This window comes from Solenopsis invicta, chromosome 13 (assembly GCF_016802725.1).
Source record: "Solenopsis invicta isolate M01_SB chromosome 13, UNIL_Sinv_3.0, whole genome shotgun sequence".
In the NCBI taxonomy this organism is placed as follows: domain Eukaryota; kingdom Metazoa; phylum Arthropoda; class Insecta; order Hymenoptera; family Formicidae; genus Solenopsis; species Solenopsis invicta.
Window position 1 is genome coordinate 8848188 of NC_052676.1, and position 18925 is coordinate 8867112.

General features: G+C 32.9%; 2 protein-coding genes across 8 annotated transcripts in view; one reads left to right on the plus strand and one right to left on the minus strand.

The window, feature by feature from the left end:
- The first annotated feature begins 8 nt into the window (after positions 1-8).
- On the plus strand, positions 9-11192 carry LOC105197915 (tctex1 domain-containing protein 1-like). 3 transcript variants are annotated; one of them, XM_039456857.1, is made up of 6 exons: positions 16-547; positions 2663-2792; positions 4042-4493; positions 6055-6810; positions 10315-10508; positions 10828-11192. In XM_039456857.1, the coding sequence occupies exons 4-6, from the start codon at positions 6769-6771 to the stop codon at positions 10991-10993; spliced, it is 402 nt and encodes a 133-aa protein (XP_039312791.1). In that variant the 5' UTR covers positions 16-547; positions 2663-2792; positions 4042-4493; positions 6055-6768; the 3' UTR covers positions 10994-11192. The 3 variants fall into 3 exon arrangements, 1 of the variants encoding a protein (XP_039312791.1); XR_005576210.1 differs by lacking the exons at positions 10315-10508; positions 10828-11192 and adding an exon at positions 6914-7555 and having other exon boundaries at positions 9-547; positions 6055-6845; XR_005576209.1 differs by lacking the exons at positions 10315-10508; positions 10828-11192 and adding an exon at positions 6914-7555 and having other exon boundaries at positions 11-547.
- A 4991-nt stretch (positions 11193-16183) lies between these two features.
- LOC105194126 (inactive rhomboid protein 1) overlaps positions 16184-18925 on the minus strand; it is a 178526-nt gene continuing 175784 nt past the window's right edge. For all 5 annotated transcript variants that reach the window (XM_039456858.1, XM_026138132.2, XM_026138136.2 and 2 more), the window contains one exon: positions 16184-18453. In XM_039456858.1, coding sequence (XP_039312792.1) covers positions 18022-18453 — 432 coding nt within the window. In that variant the 3' untranslated portion in view covers positions 16184-18021. The remainder of the gene's footprint in view (positions 18454-18925) is intronic.

An 18925-nucleotide genomic window follows, 5' to 3' on the forward strand; every position in this document is an offset into this window, starting at 1 on the left:
AGCACTTCGATTGCACGAATAAAGTTAAGTTTATTTTTGAAAATAGCAAATAGTGAGATATAGTAAGAAATTAAGTTCAAAGTTGAACTATGATAAAAGAAATAGATAAAGTAACAAAAAATATAGAAGGTAAAAATTTACTCTAAAAATTTCTAAATTTAATATAAAGCATTAATATAAAAATTGCAGTTCTAGTGTTTAAGAAGTGATAGAACTTAGTAAACATGACTGATAAAATTAATAAAGAAAAATAGATACCATAAACAGAATTTGTAATAGATTAGTTTATAACACAATTACTAAGTAACGAAATATTGTGTTGGGCAAAAAATATGGAAACAGTATAAGAGGTTTCTCATTGCGTACAATTATAATAGCATTATCAGGTATACAACTAAAGCCTCTTTACTATGATTTATTGTCTTTATATGAAACAAAAGTATATAATATCTATGAAGAACCAATTGAACACTCAGTATTCAGTCTTGCATTGATAATAATGCTGTGCAATAAGTTATAGACATTCGTACGATCTTAAAATGAACAGGTAAGTTATATTATAAATTAGTACATGTATATAATGTTATTATGAAAAAGGAACTTCACAACATTTTAATTACCGTTGCATACGTTGCAATGGATAACGGAATTATTTTGTAAAAAGTTATTACTAATAATGATTTTAGCCTACGTGAGAAGTACCATTCTGTCGCACACCTACAACCATACATTCAATAATTAACTTTAAGTTCATTTTTTAAAATAAATTATGCTCAAATAGAAAATTGAAAAAAATAGGAAACTAAAACATTGTTTTTACAAGACGCGAACGATATTAATTTAATAGATGTGAATTTATATTAGAAAATGATTTCGAAGATTTAAAGTACACTTTAGTTGCTTAAAATATACTGATTAAATTTATAAATTATAATATTATTTATATCAAATTTGTAAAATAAATTTAAATTTAAAAGATTTTATACTATGCATGTAAAAAAAATTATTATGTAACATTATAATATAATGTTAGAGTATCGGTAGTTCCTTAATTAAAGGGTATCGGTACTTTCCTAACATTCTATATTTTTTATTGCATTTTTTTGTAGTCGATTTTGAGAGCTTTCCAAAACCTTACAAGAAAGTTTATTTTCGTTAAGTACTTTTCGAGTTATGACGCTTCCTGTATACAGGGTGATTATTAATGACTGTTCCCACTTTTTACCATAGGAGCACGCATTTGTAATTTCTATTATAATAATATATTAGAAATACGTATCCGTCGGTAAATCATGCTCCTATGGTAAAAACAGTCATTAATAATCAGCCTGTATATACATATACGTGTATATATACAGGGTGTCCTAGACCAATGTATAAAGATTATCACGATGAGGTAGAAGGGATCGAGATAAATGAAAAAGTCTAATACCATTTTGCGATATTTGCAATAATTTTTGAGTAATAAAATATTAAGGTCAGCCGAATAAGAACGCGCGGAGAGATAAGCGGTCGCTCGTCTAAGCCGTAAGACCGCCCACTGCGGCTCGATTGTAGGCGACGGTAAGTGGCGCGCGGCGAGGGAAAGGATAGCTTGGCACCGCACCGCGTCAAACCAGGCGGTCTTACGGCTCAGCCGACCAACCGTTTGCCTCTCCGAGCTCTTATTTGGCTGACCTTAATATTTTATTACTCAAAAATTATTGCAAATATCGTAAAATGGTATTAGACTTTTTCATTTATCTCGATCCCTTCTACCTTATCGTGATAATCTTTATACATTGGTCTGGGACACCCTGTATATATATATATATATATATATATATATATATATATATATATATATATATATACACACACGTTTCTTGGACGACCCGGTATATATAGGTCTTCACGTTATCTCTGAGCTGGGTTACGTTACTGGCTCGACGTGTAAGTCACGCACGGCGAGTAACGTACCGGTCAGCTGTTCGATTGATCCTCCCATCGTTTTCCGATTTGGTCGCTCTATTTATCCACAAATTTGTCACTTGGTTCGATCAATCGTGTTTCTGCGAAATGCAGCTTCCACGATTAGCTGAAATACGAATACCGGAAAGCGACTCAGCAATAGCTGGCGCGATGGTATTTCGGGTCAGAAGCCCGAAAGACCATTAGGGTCTTTCGATTCTTTTGCGTATGCGGAATTTAAATCCGATATGCATATGCGTAGCAATAGGAATCTTAACTGATTTCCTGTTGCTATGCGGGTTGTTAGCGTGGTTGTACTGGGTATAACAGAGAGAAAGAGAGAGAGAGAGAGAGAGAATTCATAAACGAGAATTATTTAAATACAGCTTATTCCGCTTAATTAACATTTCCTTCAAAATCTTTAAAAAAATGTATATTAAATAGATAATTATCAAATAGTCTGCACTATTAGAATAATATGTATGGAATAAAAAATAAGAGACTGATTAAATAATATTTTGTGTTTTTCAATCTTTTTTAATTTTTTCAAATTAAAAGATAAAAGTTATATTAATAAATTTAATTACCAATTACGACCCAATATAATAAGTGATATATATTATATTTAAATATATATATCTTTTAACTTTTTCATTTAACAAATATATGTATATATCTTTAACTTTTTTTAATTACACGGTTTTAACTCTAGATCGATGAAGAAGGTAGAATAAATTGGCATAAGGGTGTGATTTATGGTAAGAACATCGTTCGCGATAGCAATCTGATAGATAAAATGATAGAAATAAAGGATCAACGTAGAGAAGAAAGTAAAAAAGAACGTAAGTTTAATAATAATTATACATTCGACGTCAAAATTAAGAGATCACCTATTCTGACTCCGAAAAGTAGGCGTAATTCAAGAGAGTGTAATTTTGTCAAAAATGATTGTAAAAAAAATTTTTTTTAATCATTTTAAAGCTTGAATTCTCTAGTTTTGAAATTGATAAGTCGTTAAACGATTTACAGATTGTTTACGAAGTTACGTGGATTTAAATAGGGACGCGTCAAATCTCAAAATTTTTTACAAACTTTGCAAAGCTCTACGACGTAAATTAAAAATTGCACGCAAATACGGTTTACAGCATTTAAAAACGTGGATCTTTACCTTTAATTTGCGTTTTTGTTGAGCGTTGTACAATTTTTTTTCACTGACAAGTTAAACAACATTGAAGAAAGAAACCATTATTACTTCAGTGCTGAATAACTCAGTGAAAAAAATCGTACAATATTCAATAAAAACGCAAATTAAAGGTAAAGATCCACGCTTTCAAATACAGTAAACTGCATTTGTAGGGTTTCACGCTGTACAATGCTGGGCAAAATTTTTATAAGATTTTGATATTTGTCTGAATTTTTTACGAACTTCTCAAAGCTCCACGGCGTGAAATAAAAATTCCACAAAAATGCGATTTACAGCATTCGAAAACATGAATTTTTACCTTTAATTTGCGTTTTTGTTGAGCGTTGTACAATTTTTATTCACTGAATTATTCAACATTGAACCAAAAAAAGCCATTTTTGCTTCAATGTTGTTTAACTCATTGTCAGTGAAAAAAAATTGTACAACGCTCAACAAAAACGCAAATAAAAGGTAAAGATTCAGGCTTTTAAACTCTGTAAACCGCATTTGCGTGCAATTTTTATTTCTCGTCGTGAAGCGTTGCAAAGTTTGTAAAAAATTTTGAGATTTGACGCATCTTTATTTAAATCCGTGTAACTTCACAAACAATCTGTAAATCGTTTAATGACTTATCAATCTCAAGACTAGAGATTTCAAGCTTTAAAATGTTTTATTCATAATTTTTTTACGATTATTTTTGACAAAGTTACATTCTTTTGAATTACGCCTATTTTTCGGAGACAGAATAGGTGATCCCTTAATTTTGGCGTCAAGTGTACAATTACATACATATATATATAATTTTTATGACACATGAAATAGTGCATTACATATGCAATGTAAAATATTATGTGTATTTAATTTATAATATCATAAAACACAATTTTAATTTATCCTTTTATTCGCAGGCAATAAGTTTAAAGGAAGTGTTATGTGGTTCCACACGATATTTGCGGAAAAGTTGCATCATAAGCGTAGTCGAGAAGCTGGCTTTCTCCGCTTTCAATAATTTATTGAATCTCGACGTTTCGCGTGACAAATACAATTTTTTTGGATTTTCTTGATATGCGATTTTACACTTGGCACTCACAAAATGAGATACGATTATTGAGCCTTGTTGATGCTCGAGCAAAGACGTTTACCATGCTACGCGATTACCAGCTTGTTCTGTTCTGTCGCAGTGCCCGCGGTGGTAACGTGCGACGACGACGATGCACGAAAGTAGCCGAGTTGGGCCGATCGAAAGGGCCCGTGTGTCGCCGGAAAAGAGCTCGTGTGCATAGGGAATTTCTCTGCGCAGGAAATACGACTGATTTAATACAACGACGATATCATGACTGTTGGACTTAGCAGGAAGCAAGTATGAAAAAGCTATAAAATTTATGGAATGTTTCTTGCCATTTGTGAACTACATTCTAAAAGAACTAGCATCATTAAAAATAATATATAAATAACATTAATTATGTCATTGTCATTCCTAAAAAGATATAATTATGTAACAAAGCGAATATGAAGTATTTTTAATTAACTCAAGGTGTTTAAAATTGAAAATTGATGTGTTTCATGATATACGAGTATTTCGGACCTTGCGTAGAAGGTCAACACCTCTTTCTACAGCACTATAGATATAGTATTCTAACTTTAGACAGAGCTAGTATATATATGAGTAAATGTATAGTATATGTATACGAGAATGTGAACAGACCTGTTCAAACAAGTTTTCTCCGGTTTTTTATATAAAATTACAAAAAAATTTCACCTATACACAATGATAGTCCCACAGACTCCAACCGAACTTTGCTACCGTGCCATTCAAATTCTAATTGATCAATAAAGTTGATCAATTATATCAATCAAAGGAGAAGATTTTAAATTTTTCTTACTCCCTGGTCTGAACTTCCTATCTCATTTCGTCTTTACACAGCATGCGTTCGGAACTTCATAGAAGATCTCTCTGACCCCCTGGTGTGTTTAAAAGTTAAGAATCACTAAGAAATTTATAATTTTAACACACAAGAATATATATAATTGGATTTTTCGCAATACTTTTATTAGATATATTGCGATTCTATAACATTTTGATCAGCTCTTCCAGACAGAACACGATGTTTATGGTAAATGTTTATAAATACTTATCCCTATTTATGTGTATTTTAAAATAATATATAAATATTTAAAAAGTTATGGTAAATAATTTAGAAAATATATATTTATAGTAATATTTTATGGACACTTTATAAATATTTTTAAGATATTTGCAATAAATATGATTTATTCAATAATACAATAACCATATTTATAAAATGTTGAAATAATAATTATAAATACTTTGTAAGTACTTCATAAGTAATTTTGTGTACTGTCTGGGTTAGTCACATAGTGCTCAGTCAAAGATTATAGTTTAAGAAATTCAGTACTCCTTGTGCTCCCTGTCTCTCTTTCTCTACTATTATATTGTATTTCAGAAATTTAATATTTATTTATCACAGATTTTGCGCGGTACATATAATATCTATTTAAAATGTTTTACGTTGTGTATGCAAATTTGACAGCTTAGTAATCACTCATCATATGAGTGAATACAATGATTTGCATCCGCGAACTTGACTGCGCATTTCTGAATTCATTTAAAAAAATTGTTGCAATTTTAGTGTTCACGTAGAGGTTAAATTTTTAAATGAAATGGTGCAATTTTGACAATCTGTTTCTTTAATGATCTAAAAAGAAAATCTTAATAATGTTCCCATATTTTCAAATTATCTTCTTAATATTTATGAAAAGTGTTACAATTTATATTGGGTCATTAAGTCTGAAACTTTACAAATAAAAGATAACCTTCTTGCATTTTTTTGGCAAATAAAAATGATTAATTTTTATTTGAAGTATGTGCCCATATTATCTATACACATCTGCCATTTCAGTGGTACCTGGTCTATGCCTCTACTGTAGAAGCCAGGCGTACGGGAATTGAAGTCGCGGAAGGCTGTTTTGATTGTCTGTTGGGAATTGAAGAATTTTCCTGCCAAGAAGTTGTCTAAATTCCGAAAGAAGTGGTAGTGAGTGGGTGCTAGATCTGGTGAATATGATGGGTAATGTAGAGTTTCTAATTCCAACTCCTGTAGCTTTGCCACGGTCATTTGTGCGGTGTGCGGTCAAGCATTGTCATGCAACAGAATTGGCATCAACCGATTGATCAATCTCGGTTGTTTAATGGCAAGTTGCTGCATCATTTTATCCAGTTGCTTACAGTACATCTCAGCTGTTATCGATGTTCCAGGTTTGATAAAGCTGTAGTGGATAACACCCGATCTGATCCACCAAACAGTCACCATAAGTTTCTTCTGTGTCATGTTGGGTTTTGCGTGATGTCTCAGTGATTCATCACCGCTCAACCACTGATGTGAGCATTTACGATTGTCATAGAGGATTTACTTTTTATCGCAGGTCAAAAGTCAATTCAGGAAAGATTTGTTTTTGTGACGAGAAAGCAAGGAAAGAGAAGCCTTTAGTCGCTGCGCCTTCTACACATCGGTCAATTCATGTGGAATTCATTTGTCTAACTTCTTTACCTTACCGATTTTTGCCAAATAACCCAGTACGGTGGGTATGGAAACATTGAATATCGATACCACCTTATGCGTACTTTGAGATGGATCGAACTCTACTACGGCTCTCAGGTGATTATTATCCACTTTCGTCTTGGGTCTTTCATGTGAGTAGCGAGGCTGACATCACCATCTCTGAATTTTTTGAACCAATTGTCCACTGTTACTTTGGTAGTTGATTCTTCACCAAACACAGCGTTGACATTACGAGCTGTCTCCGACGCTGTGCTTCCACGGCGTAACTCATATTCATAAACCACACGAATTTTGGACTTTTCCATAGTTTTACAAAAATGGGTCCACCAATAAAACTAATGAAGATATTCGAACAAACAAATATGATTTTTTAAGAGCGAAGACGCACCTATCAAGGTAACCTAACCTGAAAATGAAATCTGGTGGCAAAGCAAAGATAATAAATGTTATAGATGGCGCTTTCATATGTGTAAAGTTTCATACTTAATGACCCAATACAAAAAATATAATAGTTTTTTTTTTAAGTTATTAAAATTCTGAAAAATTTGAAAATTTGAAAAAATGGAAAATTGGAAAAATTTGAAAAATTTGAAAATTTGAAAAATTTTGAAAAAAATGTTTATCAACGAATCTGTTTTAGAAGATTTTATTTCTGCCATTATTTTGACAATAGAATTTGTAGCAAGTATATTGCAAAATTTGTTATTGATGGAATTTGTAGCAAATATATTGCAAAATTTATTATTGACAGATTTGACTGTCTAGGAAGTTAGTTCAATAAGGAAATTGTAGAACAACGATAGCAAAAATAAATGTGATAATTTCAGACAGTTCAAATTAAGAACATGTAATTTTTGGAAGTTATTCTAGTTGTCGTTTAATATACATATATTATACACAACTTTTTACAACTTTTATGAATTATTTTGCACTTTTATTTATTAAAATAATCCTCAGCGAGTATAAGCACAAGTAAGTTTTATTTAATAACGGCTTGAAGAATTGAATTTGGAATCTTGTTATAATATGTGGGTTAATAATAACCATTATAATAATAACTTGATACAAATAACAACAACAGTAATTGGATATATTGCCAGGTATGTAAAATAATGCGTTATAAATAAAAGGAATCAGCGTTACTTTTATTTATTTATTTCTTTATAGTAACAATTTGGTAATAACATTACAATTTTTTATAATGTTAATGATGACGCTTAGATCGGAATAATCACTTTTGACAGGGAACCCGTTACAGTTACATGTTACTCATTGAAAAAAGTAACTCGTTATTTAACTCGTTACGTAATGAGTAAAGTTACAAGTTAATATTGTGAATGAATAATGCGTAATGGTAATGAGTTGATTGTTAAAAATGGTTATTTCAATATTAGATTTACCATAACGGTTATAAAATTAAGAGAGCAACATTATTACCAATTCGTTATTATAAAATAGTGTAAAAGGTAACGGTAATGGTAACGATATTACTCATAACTTATTACTTTTCATTGCATTGTATATATTATTAGCACAATTCTCTACATCAAGAATGTTAAGAGCGTCTGTAAACGGTAAATCCACTAAAACCTATACTGGTAACGCATCCCTTCCTGGAATACTAAAAACGAGTTCACAGTTTCGCAAAGACAAGAATGGCTTGAAGGTATTTTTCACATAAAAATTATCCAAAATTTGGCAAGGTATAAGAAATTTTTCATAATAATTTATAAAAATTTATAACCCTAACAGTTATTATTGAAATAAATAAAAAGAACACAAGAAAGATATTAAACACGATATATTAGATAGCAAAAAAGATTGAAGTGAAAGAATGGATATTGAATAGAAATCAATTTATTTCAATATTTTTGAACTCGCGCTTTGGGTTTCTCGAATTAATTTGAATTCAGAAGTAATATATAATAATACGGATACTTCCGAATTTAACACGATTAATAGCTCATTGGGTATTTTAATTTATTTGAATCCAAATATAATATAATGGGGACATAAATCCATCTGAATTGAAAATAATGAATAGGTCATTTTATATTTCAATTAATTTGAATAATGAGCCTTCCGCTAAATAAAGTGCTATTTTTAATAGCCATATGCCAACAAGTAAATACCGCCCCTGGTTTCATGGACTGATAGATCAAGTAAAACTGAGCAGAAAAGTCCTTTACCTTTTTTTAATACTCGTCATAATTAACGAAATAAAAATTAATAAAATCTGCGAATAAGCGCGTATCACCGCGCGCAAGAACCGCCCGTCGATCGCCGAGACATAGAAACCACGGCTGGCGGCGCGGCGTGGTGAGGAGAGAAAAGCAGCAGTAGCTAAGACCCGCGAGCGGCGCGGCAAGGAGGGAGAAGGCTGCCCCGGCTGCCTACGTCTCGGTAGGCGGTCCTTGCGCGCGGTGATACGCGCTTATTTTCAGACTTTATTATTTCTTATCTCGTTAACTATGGTGAGTATAAAAAAATGATAAAGGACTTTTCTGCTCAGTTTTATTTGATCTATCAATCTACAAAACCAGAGGCGGTATTTATCTGACACTCTGTATATATACAGGGTGTCTTAGAACAATGTATACATATTATCACGATGAGGTAGAAGAGATCAAGATAAATCAAAAAGTCTAATACCATATTTGCAATAATTTTCAAGTAATAAAATATTAAAGTTAGCTGAATAAGAGCGCGCGAAAAGACAAGCGGTCGCTTGCCTGAGCCGTAGGACCGCCCACCGCGGGCCAACTGTATGCGACGCCGTGACGGTAAGTGGCGCGCGGCGAGGAGGATAGATTGGCACCGCACCACTCCCTCATGCCCCCGCACCACGCCATGACACGCGTCAACGCTATACACTTGCGATCACGATTATTAAGTATTTTGTTCTTTGTAATATTTATAGCACTTACCATCGCAGCGTCGCTTACAGTTGGGCCGCGGTGGGCGGTCCTACGGCTCAGGCAAGCAACCGCTTGTCTCTTTGCGCACTCTTATTCGGCCGATAAAATATTAGTATTAATATTTTAATACTCGAAAGTTATAGCAAATATCGCAAAATGGTATTAGATTTTTTTATTTATCTCGATCCCTTCTACCTATCGTAGTAATATGTATACATTGCTATGAAACATCCTGTATATATATAGAGTGTTTGATAATTAATGATTAATCTTTTGCATGTAAGTAGAATGGGCCAAACTGAGTCAAAAAGTCTTCTACTATTTTCCAAAATTTGCAATAGTTAACGAGTTATAAATTAATGAAAATAACCAAGAACGGCAACTCAAAACGGGGGCCCAGCATTACGCGCCGTTCTTGCGAAGGCCATCGCCGCTAGTAAACATCACGCCCCGCGCGCTCGGCAACGTCGAGCACGCGCTTGGATTGGAGGTAGGCGGGATTAATTTGGCTATTTTTATTAATTATAACTCGTTAACTATTGCGAATTTTGGAAAATGGTAAAGGACTTTTCGACTCAGTTTGGTCCATTCTACTTACATGCAAGAGATTAATCATTAATTATCAAACACCTTGTATATACATCATTTTTTAATTTAAAAATTATACAAAATTTATCTTTAGATTCGAAAGTACCAAAATACTTACCGTCTGGATGCTCATAAGCCTTTCAAATGCGAAGTTGTTGATACGATCTTGATCAATGTGATGCAGGATTATTTAACCGGCTTGAAATATCATCCTCAGGCTTGCATGAAAATCTGCCGGAAAATGTCGGAAGAAGTGCGCGACAAAATTATGAAAAAGTTTTACGATCGGTAATGTATCGATCAATTAAACAAGTATATTACTTACATCACAATAAGCATCTTGTATGCATTTATAAATGTATTTTCTTAATTTAATTCGATTATTCGAACATTTCTGATGTAAACATTAAATTAAATGGATTTTGAACAATTAGTAAGCATATTTTTACTTTACTGGCTACCGTGAATTATTTAATAACATAAATTAATTTGATCAGATTACAAAATGTTTATTATTTATGGCATGCCAAGCATTGATATATATTTTTACGTGTAAAGAATCTACTTTTATCCGAGCATTTGTTTTTCACCTTATTGCTGCTTCCAGATACAAAATTGTGGTCGTCATGTCGATCGTTCAAAAGCTCGGCCAAAGCGTGCAAATGAGTTTTAGTAAATTATGGGACGTTCAGAGAGACACGTACTCAAGCTACGTAATCGAGACTCCGGAATTTGCTGCAATGGGTCTCGTCGTGGGGACTTATTACGAATGAACAAGTATTAAAAAAAAAAATCGATGGAGCGAACACGTAACGATGAACGATAAGCCCCAGCTGATTCTGAATTAAACGGAAAGAGTGTTTTAAACGAAGTTTTAGAAATAAATGTAGAAATGTAGATAAAATTAATCAAATTAATCACGGATTAATGGAAAAAATGTATTGTAATAATAAATTAGCTCGATTGAATGTTCGTTGATGTTATGCTTGAACAAAGGATCATTGATCCACACACACAAATTAGATCACGTGTGTTTCACTTTTTCTTTATTGTTATTAAATTAATATATATATCATTCATATATATATATTTATATATTTATATATATTTATATATTTATATATTTATATGTATATGTATATAACAGCGACAAGTACAATGTAATGTTATGATTATTAATAATAATAATCGAGGGGGCACCGATGATTCTAGTGAGAACCGAGAGGTAAGATAATTGTTGTAATGATATTAACAATGGCAACCATAATAATGATGATAATGATGATGATTTAATAATAATAATAAGTTGATCAATCTTTAATTAATACAGTCGTATATTCCCTTAAAGTCCGTCCTTAATACTTATATCGCGCTTTTATAGATACAGGGATACAGAAAAATAATACCGCGCGGCCGTGGTGGAATGTTCTTTTTTTCTTTTAAGTTGTATATAATATACATATATATATGTATAATATTTATATAAAAGAGGCGCAAGAGCCTTAATTAATTAATTACAAGCCGGCGCCGTCGTCGCGCCGGCGCCCGTTTTATTTACACCGCAAAAGTTAGGCGAATCTCAAAAGACTGACACAAAGACCCGTTATGCGAAATTGAATCGTCGATTTTCAAAGTTACGAACTTCCAAAATATTGTAACCGTTCTAATATTGTATGGTTCGCATCGTATCTCCAATATATAATTTTTATAAATTACTTTCGTCGTCTATTCACAGAAATATTCACAGAAATGGAAGAAAGTGCAAAAACACTCTGCCATTTAACGGACTGCATTTTACTGAATGGAACTACGTTGCGTGTGTGCTTTGAAAAAGTACTGGGGGACCACAAAAAAAATCTCAATTGTCTAAACGGATAGTACCAGCTCGACCATTGTTTCGTAAACCAAAACAAAATACAAAGAGGTGAAAGATTATTGCCAAAAAACGTTGGTCAGCTTCAATAGAACGGTGAAAATTTTAACTAGAAAGCGTTCAACTGGTTCTTGACTCCGAAAATTAAGATTCTCACAAATTTCGCAAAAGACAATCTTTGCGAGTCCTTTCCCAAGTTCGTCTACCTTTCGCGGGGTTCCTTCCATACTAATTAGGATTAGTCGTAGCTTTACTTACAATCCTATCTGCCGATCAATTTTACACGCACGAGCTGCACTATGTAGATCCTTGGTCCATTTTTGACGCATACGTTTATTTACAAGGGCGGTGATTCGCCGCATCGCAAAAATTACAAGTCAACCGTGCGATCGGTGAGATCTGAACTTTACCAAGATAATTTTTCCACTTTTGTAAGATAAAAGAAGCTATAAATTATAAATGAAATAGAAGATACAAACATAGAACAAAACATATTTCTTTTGTAATAAAAAATGGTTGATAACAAAAAGTAATAATATTTGATTCTTAAGAATTATTCAAAGTATCGTAAACCGTTATCAACTTTAGACGAGCATGAGACTTTTCGAATTAAGACGAAAAGTTTAATGTAAATAGAAAGAATAAATATAAGTATAAAACAGATATTTTTATAAGAACTGTCTAACTCTTTAATTTTTTAATACATTTACAAGAGGTCTCTTTAAATTAAATTTCTGTTATTATTTACAAACTCTAATTTTTCATTGATATCACCATTTTACTTTTTAAATCTTTTTACTTTCAGCAACTTAGAAGAAATTCAATTAAAAATAGTTTAAAAGCACCAATTCTATTATTCGAAAAGTAAAAATTATTTAACATTCATTCCTATTTTGTTTGTAATTCAAAAATTATTAAATTTAATAAATCATTAGAAATCTTATAAAAACAGTTTCTTTAAAATACTATTTTTCTCAATTTGATTTCTACAATTGATAAAAACATCACACAACTCTTGGAACACCCCATGTAACTGAATTCAAAACTATCTTCATGTAAGTAAAGCCATAACTGTAGTGTTAAGTTAAAAATATAATAATAAAATAATAATTACAATATAATAATTATTATTATAATTTATATAATAATAAAAAGTAACTATAATAAATATAATGAAAAATGAATATATTATAAATTAATACAATTTCTTAAAAAATACTATAAATCTTTATATTTTCCTCCCCTAAAAGAATTCCCCTACATTTTTTTCGTCCCAAAAAATCCTACGTGACAATAACAAAATCCAAGTTTAAAGGAAAATACCCGATTCCGGAAACTCTGACCGTAAGATACGTGAAATCAATTCTATAAAAGATTTGTTCGATCGCGCAATTCGCCCGTGATTTTTAGCTCTTACAACCACCATAACCGTGATGAAACTACCTTCTCTCTTTCCCTCTGTTCCTCTCTCGCCTCCGCGAAGGAAGGCGAGACATTCCACCTCGCCGTGATCGGTATGGAATTATCGAAAGTTCTCAATTTATTTATCTCCATCGTGTGTGTGTGTGTGTGTACGTGTACGTGTATATACGATTGTTCATATGTCCCGTGTACTTTGTGTATGTTGTATGCGTGTATGCCGTGTGTGTGTGTGTGTATGTGTGTATGTGTTGCATGCTATTATTTGTATATAACACATTTACAATAATAACAATACGTTGCTCGTCATCGACGGTCCATCTTAACTCGCGTATGTATACGTTTATATTTATAATATTTATATATATAATCCGAAAAAAAGTTTAATAGGGCGATGAGTCGCCCCGATACAGACGCGCGCGCGCGCATACACATACATACGACACGCATACACACACTCACAGCATAGACAATTCTCATTTCGTTCTCCCATATTTCTTCGTGCGATCGTCGAATCGTATATATCACAAAGTTTCCAAATGCATAGTTTGGATTAAATGCGAGCAATAGCAATCATAGTAATCGGTATGATGATGCTTGCAAATGACATTCCTGTAAAGTCACGCTTGAATCCCGCACGAGTACGCGTTATGCTAATATAATTGTCCGTCGAAATGCAAATGGGGCAAAGCGTCGCCACAGATGTTGCACGATCCCTTCAACTTGCTTTGAAAAAAGTACAAAGACTGAAAGAATGAAATTAAAAGTAACTAGTACATATGTATAGAAATATTACGTAGAAGGTAAAACGCGTGTGAAAGAAAACTTTTTCCCCAACTTCTTTACTCTTTATCTATTGTATTTTAGCACTTTACTATATATTTCAATATATTATTCCTTCAAGAAGTTCTTTTGTCATTTAAAGCAATACTTGATTGAAACGAGTATACGTGTGTATACTTTTGTTCGAATCGATGCGATCGTAGCTAAGCATAATTTCACAGAAATCTTGCGAAATTAATTTTAATACAATTTCTATAAGAAAATGAAATGTGTACGCCTATGTGTATACACAAAGAGAATTTTCTCTTAGAAACTTTTGAATTGTGATAATATGGGTATTAAAGAATTTCACACATTATAATTTTAGTAAAAAATTTACTATAATTATATACGAAAATTATAATAAATTTGTTAAAAGGTTCACCATAATTTTAGTAAAATTTTATAAGAATTATAATTTTACTATAATGTTACTAAATTTTTACCAAATTCTGTTAAAATTTAAAATTATATTTTCATAGTATTTTTTAATTCAAAATTTATAGTACTAAATTATACTAAAATTATAGAAAACTTCTTCGATATATATGTTGTCTCACAATTATCATGATTTAAAGGATAAGTAAGAGAATATTCTCTCCGTGTGTATATACAACGAACGGAATAAAATAGAGATTGAAATCTGTATGATTTTCCGTTGCGATGAATATGGAAAACTGATGCTTTCATCGTTATGAAATGTTAATAATATTGAAGTCTAAACCTTCTCCTTTCTCACCAAAATTTCGTAACTTCAATCTCCAGAACAAAAAAATTAAATTATTCCGCGCGAGTGTCTGTCTCTTCCACACACCGCCTCTTCTATTTCCCTCATATTCCCTTACGCTGTCGCAAATATGTATTTACAGACTTCAAAATTGATCAAGAATTCTGATATTCGTGCCTTCCTTTCTCACATTGCCTCTCTCTCTCTCTTTTCTCTCTCTCTCTCACACGCCGTTATAAAAAATTGATTCGTTTCGCCTTAAATCGTTAACACTTTCCTTCCGCCTCCTCTGCCTCGGACCTCCCCTTCCCTCCTATCCTCGATGAGGAGTCAATCATTTGGATACCAATTAGATATCTTTAGATTACTTTTCGTAATATTGCACGCGTCCCATGTTTTGTTTTACATTAGAATCTCGTGATATTCACTACAATCAAAATGTAAAATATGGTTTTATTTTGAATTATATCAAATCTCGCGTAATAGAATGCAACATTTTTAAACATTATTTTAACATATAAATATCGACGCTAAAACATTGCACAAAATTGCATTAATTGGAATCATTATATGTGTATTAAGATTGTAATATCCTGACTAAATAACCAGTATTACATAATATTAAAATTTGTATTTGTTTTTGACAAAACCGGAATTGTGAAAATAAAATACAAGTTAATTACATACTAATTGTATGTTAATGAATTGTATTATTATATTGATGTACGTGTTAATGACACGTACTTATTGTAAATTATTGTAAATTAATAAAATTATCTTTTAATGAGGAAATTAACAAATCAAATATATTTGTGTCAAAATTTAATTCTATTAATAAATAATTATTAGATAAAACCAAATTCATTAATAAATTAAAACATAGTAATAAAGATTTAGCAAATTTTATATTAGATTTTATATTTATTATAATTCTTCACGATATATACCCTTCGATTTTAAATAATTATACATTTGAATATTAATTTATAAATTATATATTTTATAATATATAAAATCAGCATACCGTTCAGATTCAAAAGCTTGATAAAAATTTATCGAATTTCTAAAACGTCTTATAAATATTATTAAAATACCGGTATAATATGTAGAAACATAACAAACTTTTAAATAGTTAAAATTTTATTTTATCGATATATAGACTACATAATACTTTATGCTGATAATCATAAAGTTATTTATCTAAAATGTCTTTATATCTTCAGTAACATTAAAAACAATATAAAATGAGAAAATTTTTGAGTACGTTGAAGTAATTTTGAAGAAGAAGATATACCTATCTTAAGTATATATCTTAATTTGATCTTTTCCACAAAAGTGCTAAGTATCACGAAATTCGCGAATGTTTCGCATAAGCGAACAATCGATTGGTATCCAGATGATGGACATCCACCGAACGTCCCTGCAGGAAGGCTCGCGGCCATCGTCATTACGGCCGTCGCGGTGCTACGAAAAATATCTCCAAGGTCAAGCCATCACAGACAATAGTTCCGGATGTCGGAGGTGCGGGGGACTATATCGTGCAGAGACGAAAGACGTGCGCACTTTCAAGGTTCTCCCTAAAGTTAGCTTACTAAGGTCGCTCTTACAATGGTAACAAGACTCGATTCTATTTACATCTGGCTCTCCTCCTCCATTATCTTATTAACACCTCGGGAAAAGATGGATGCTAACCGCGCGCCAAACTCCGCGGGATCTCAGAGACGATCCAGTGGCGCATCCATCCGTCATCGTCATCGCGGAACGTCAATGACCCGCGGTGAATTTATTTACACTCCGTCGGCGATTCAGAGTCCTTGGGCTCCCTCAAGGCCCCCCGCTGGGCCCCGGCCAGCTCACGTCGGGAGCCACTCACTACGCTGGGACTTAATAATGTTAAGGCATCGTCGTACGTCGACGAACACGAGTTCTTCTATCTCTCTTTCTCTCCCTCTCTCTTTCTCTCTAACGTTCGTTGGCAGTAGCGAAAATGTCGGTCGGGATCCATCACCTTCACCCGCTCGATCCAGGCACTATCAAACCCCCATATACCCCGAACGCACCGTGATATCACTTTTACGAATAACGCGAACGATTGAAAAATGTGATCGTGGATGGTAAAAGTTCGAAAAACTCTCTGGAACGATGGAACTTTGGGCTCGCGAAATTTCAGAAGCTTGGTGATTCGAACAGTGTCATCGTGGAAGCGCAGTCGTTAAGTAGTAAGAGTATTTTCAAAGTTTGCGCGCCGCAATCTTGCAGCCGGGATAACGTAAATCTGATGATCTTCGCAGCTCGATGAAATCGTTAAATATCTCGATTGATGGCCAGATGAATGTACATTCATTCTTTCTCTCAGTTTTTATCGAAAAGACAGGAAATTAGCGCTCTAAGTTTTTTTAGTTTCTTCAGGAATTCAAAATTCCTTTCCTGTAAAGAGACTTTCTTCCTCTTTCTCGGTAACTACAATGAAAAAAAAATATTGATCTTTCGTAACCTTCATAAAAATTTAAAATACACAACTTCTTTTCCCGGTATTTCTTCCAGCTAGATTGAAGGGAAACATTTATTGATTTTTCTCCAACTTCTTTAGAAATCTAAAAAAATTTGTTACATATAGCTTCCTCGAGAAATGAAGAAATCTTTTTTAAACTTTTTTTTAAAAATCCAAGAAATTCTCTTCTGATTGATTTTAAAGAAGTTTTCTTCGGCTTCGTACAGTTAAGGCTTTTGACGATTTTGAGCTGTGGTTATCCTTTAAGCGAAGAGATCTCTTTTATTAAAGTCCAACCGATCTTGTGGCTTCTTCAGATACGCGTTTGGGAGTCGACGAGGAGCGTCGTCAGAGCGAGCGCGACGAACAGTAATGGCGTATTGTGGTGATGCGCGCGATAATGAGGAGCGTGAAGTCGGGGGCCGAGCGGAACAATTCCGCGCTCGACTGTGAACCGCGGCCCCGTGTGTCATACTGGCTCCTCCCGCTTGAAATTGATGTTCTGAGAGGCGCAAAAGTCGCGGGTGAACGGTACGCAGTTGAATAGTTTGCACACCTCGCACTCGTACACCGGTACGTTGTAAAAGAGGGCAAGAAGTAGAGCGAACAAACCCACGATCAGGATCAGACAGACCCAGATCAGCAAAATCTTTCGTCTACGATCGTAATGGCCGAACGAGATAAATGGCATCAGTGCGTAGGCCGCCAAGAAGCCGAAGATGAAGCCGAACAGATGCGCGTAGTTGTCTATCCATGGTAGGATACCCAATACAAGCAGCCCCAGAAGAATCAAGATTAGCTTGGATAGCGTACGACGCGGATGCTTCAGCATCGGCCAGCAATGCAGCACTTCGACCACTAGCGTGGCAAGCAGAGCGAAATGTGCGCCGGCTGGACCAACCTAGAAATAAAATGGACAATATTGGCAACAATGTTATACATATCCAAGAATAAATAAGTTTCCATCAATGTTTAGAGATCAATAGAATTTTTGTGTTTCAATTATAAAAAAATAAGAAAAAGAGAGAGAGAGGGACGGGAACAAAAAAGAAATAAAAAAAAAAGTAAGAAAAAAGAAGAAGCAAGAAAAGTGAAAGATTTTTTGTAGTAATGTCTCAATAATAAATAGATTAATGTCTAAAAATAATTTAAATAAATATTATGTAATCTGGATTGAGTCGAATGTAGAAAATGATCATAAATAGGATTTAGTTAGTAAATTAATAAATACTAATAAGAGTTTATCTTTTTAAAATATAAAATTTACATTATTTGATGATGTTCATTATTACAAAGTGTCTTAATAAACCTAAAATATCAATTTTTTAAAACTTTTAAAAATTATATATTTCTTAAAGGGATAACACAAAAAT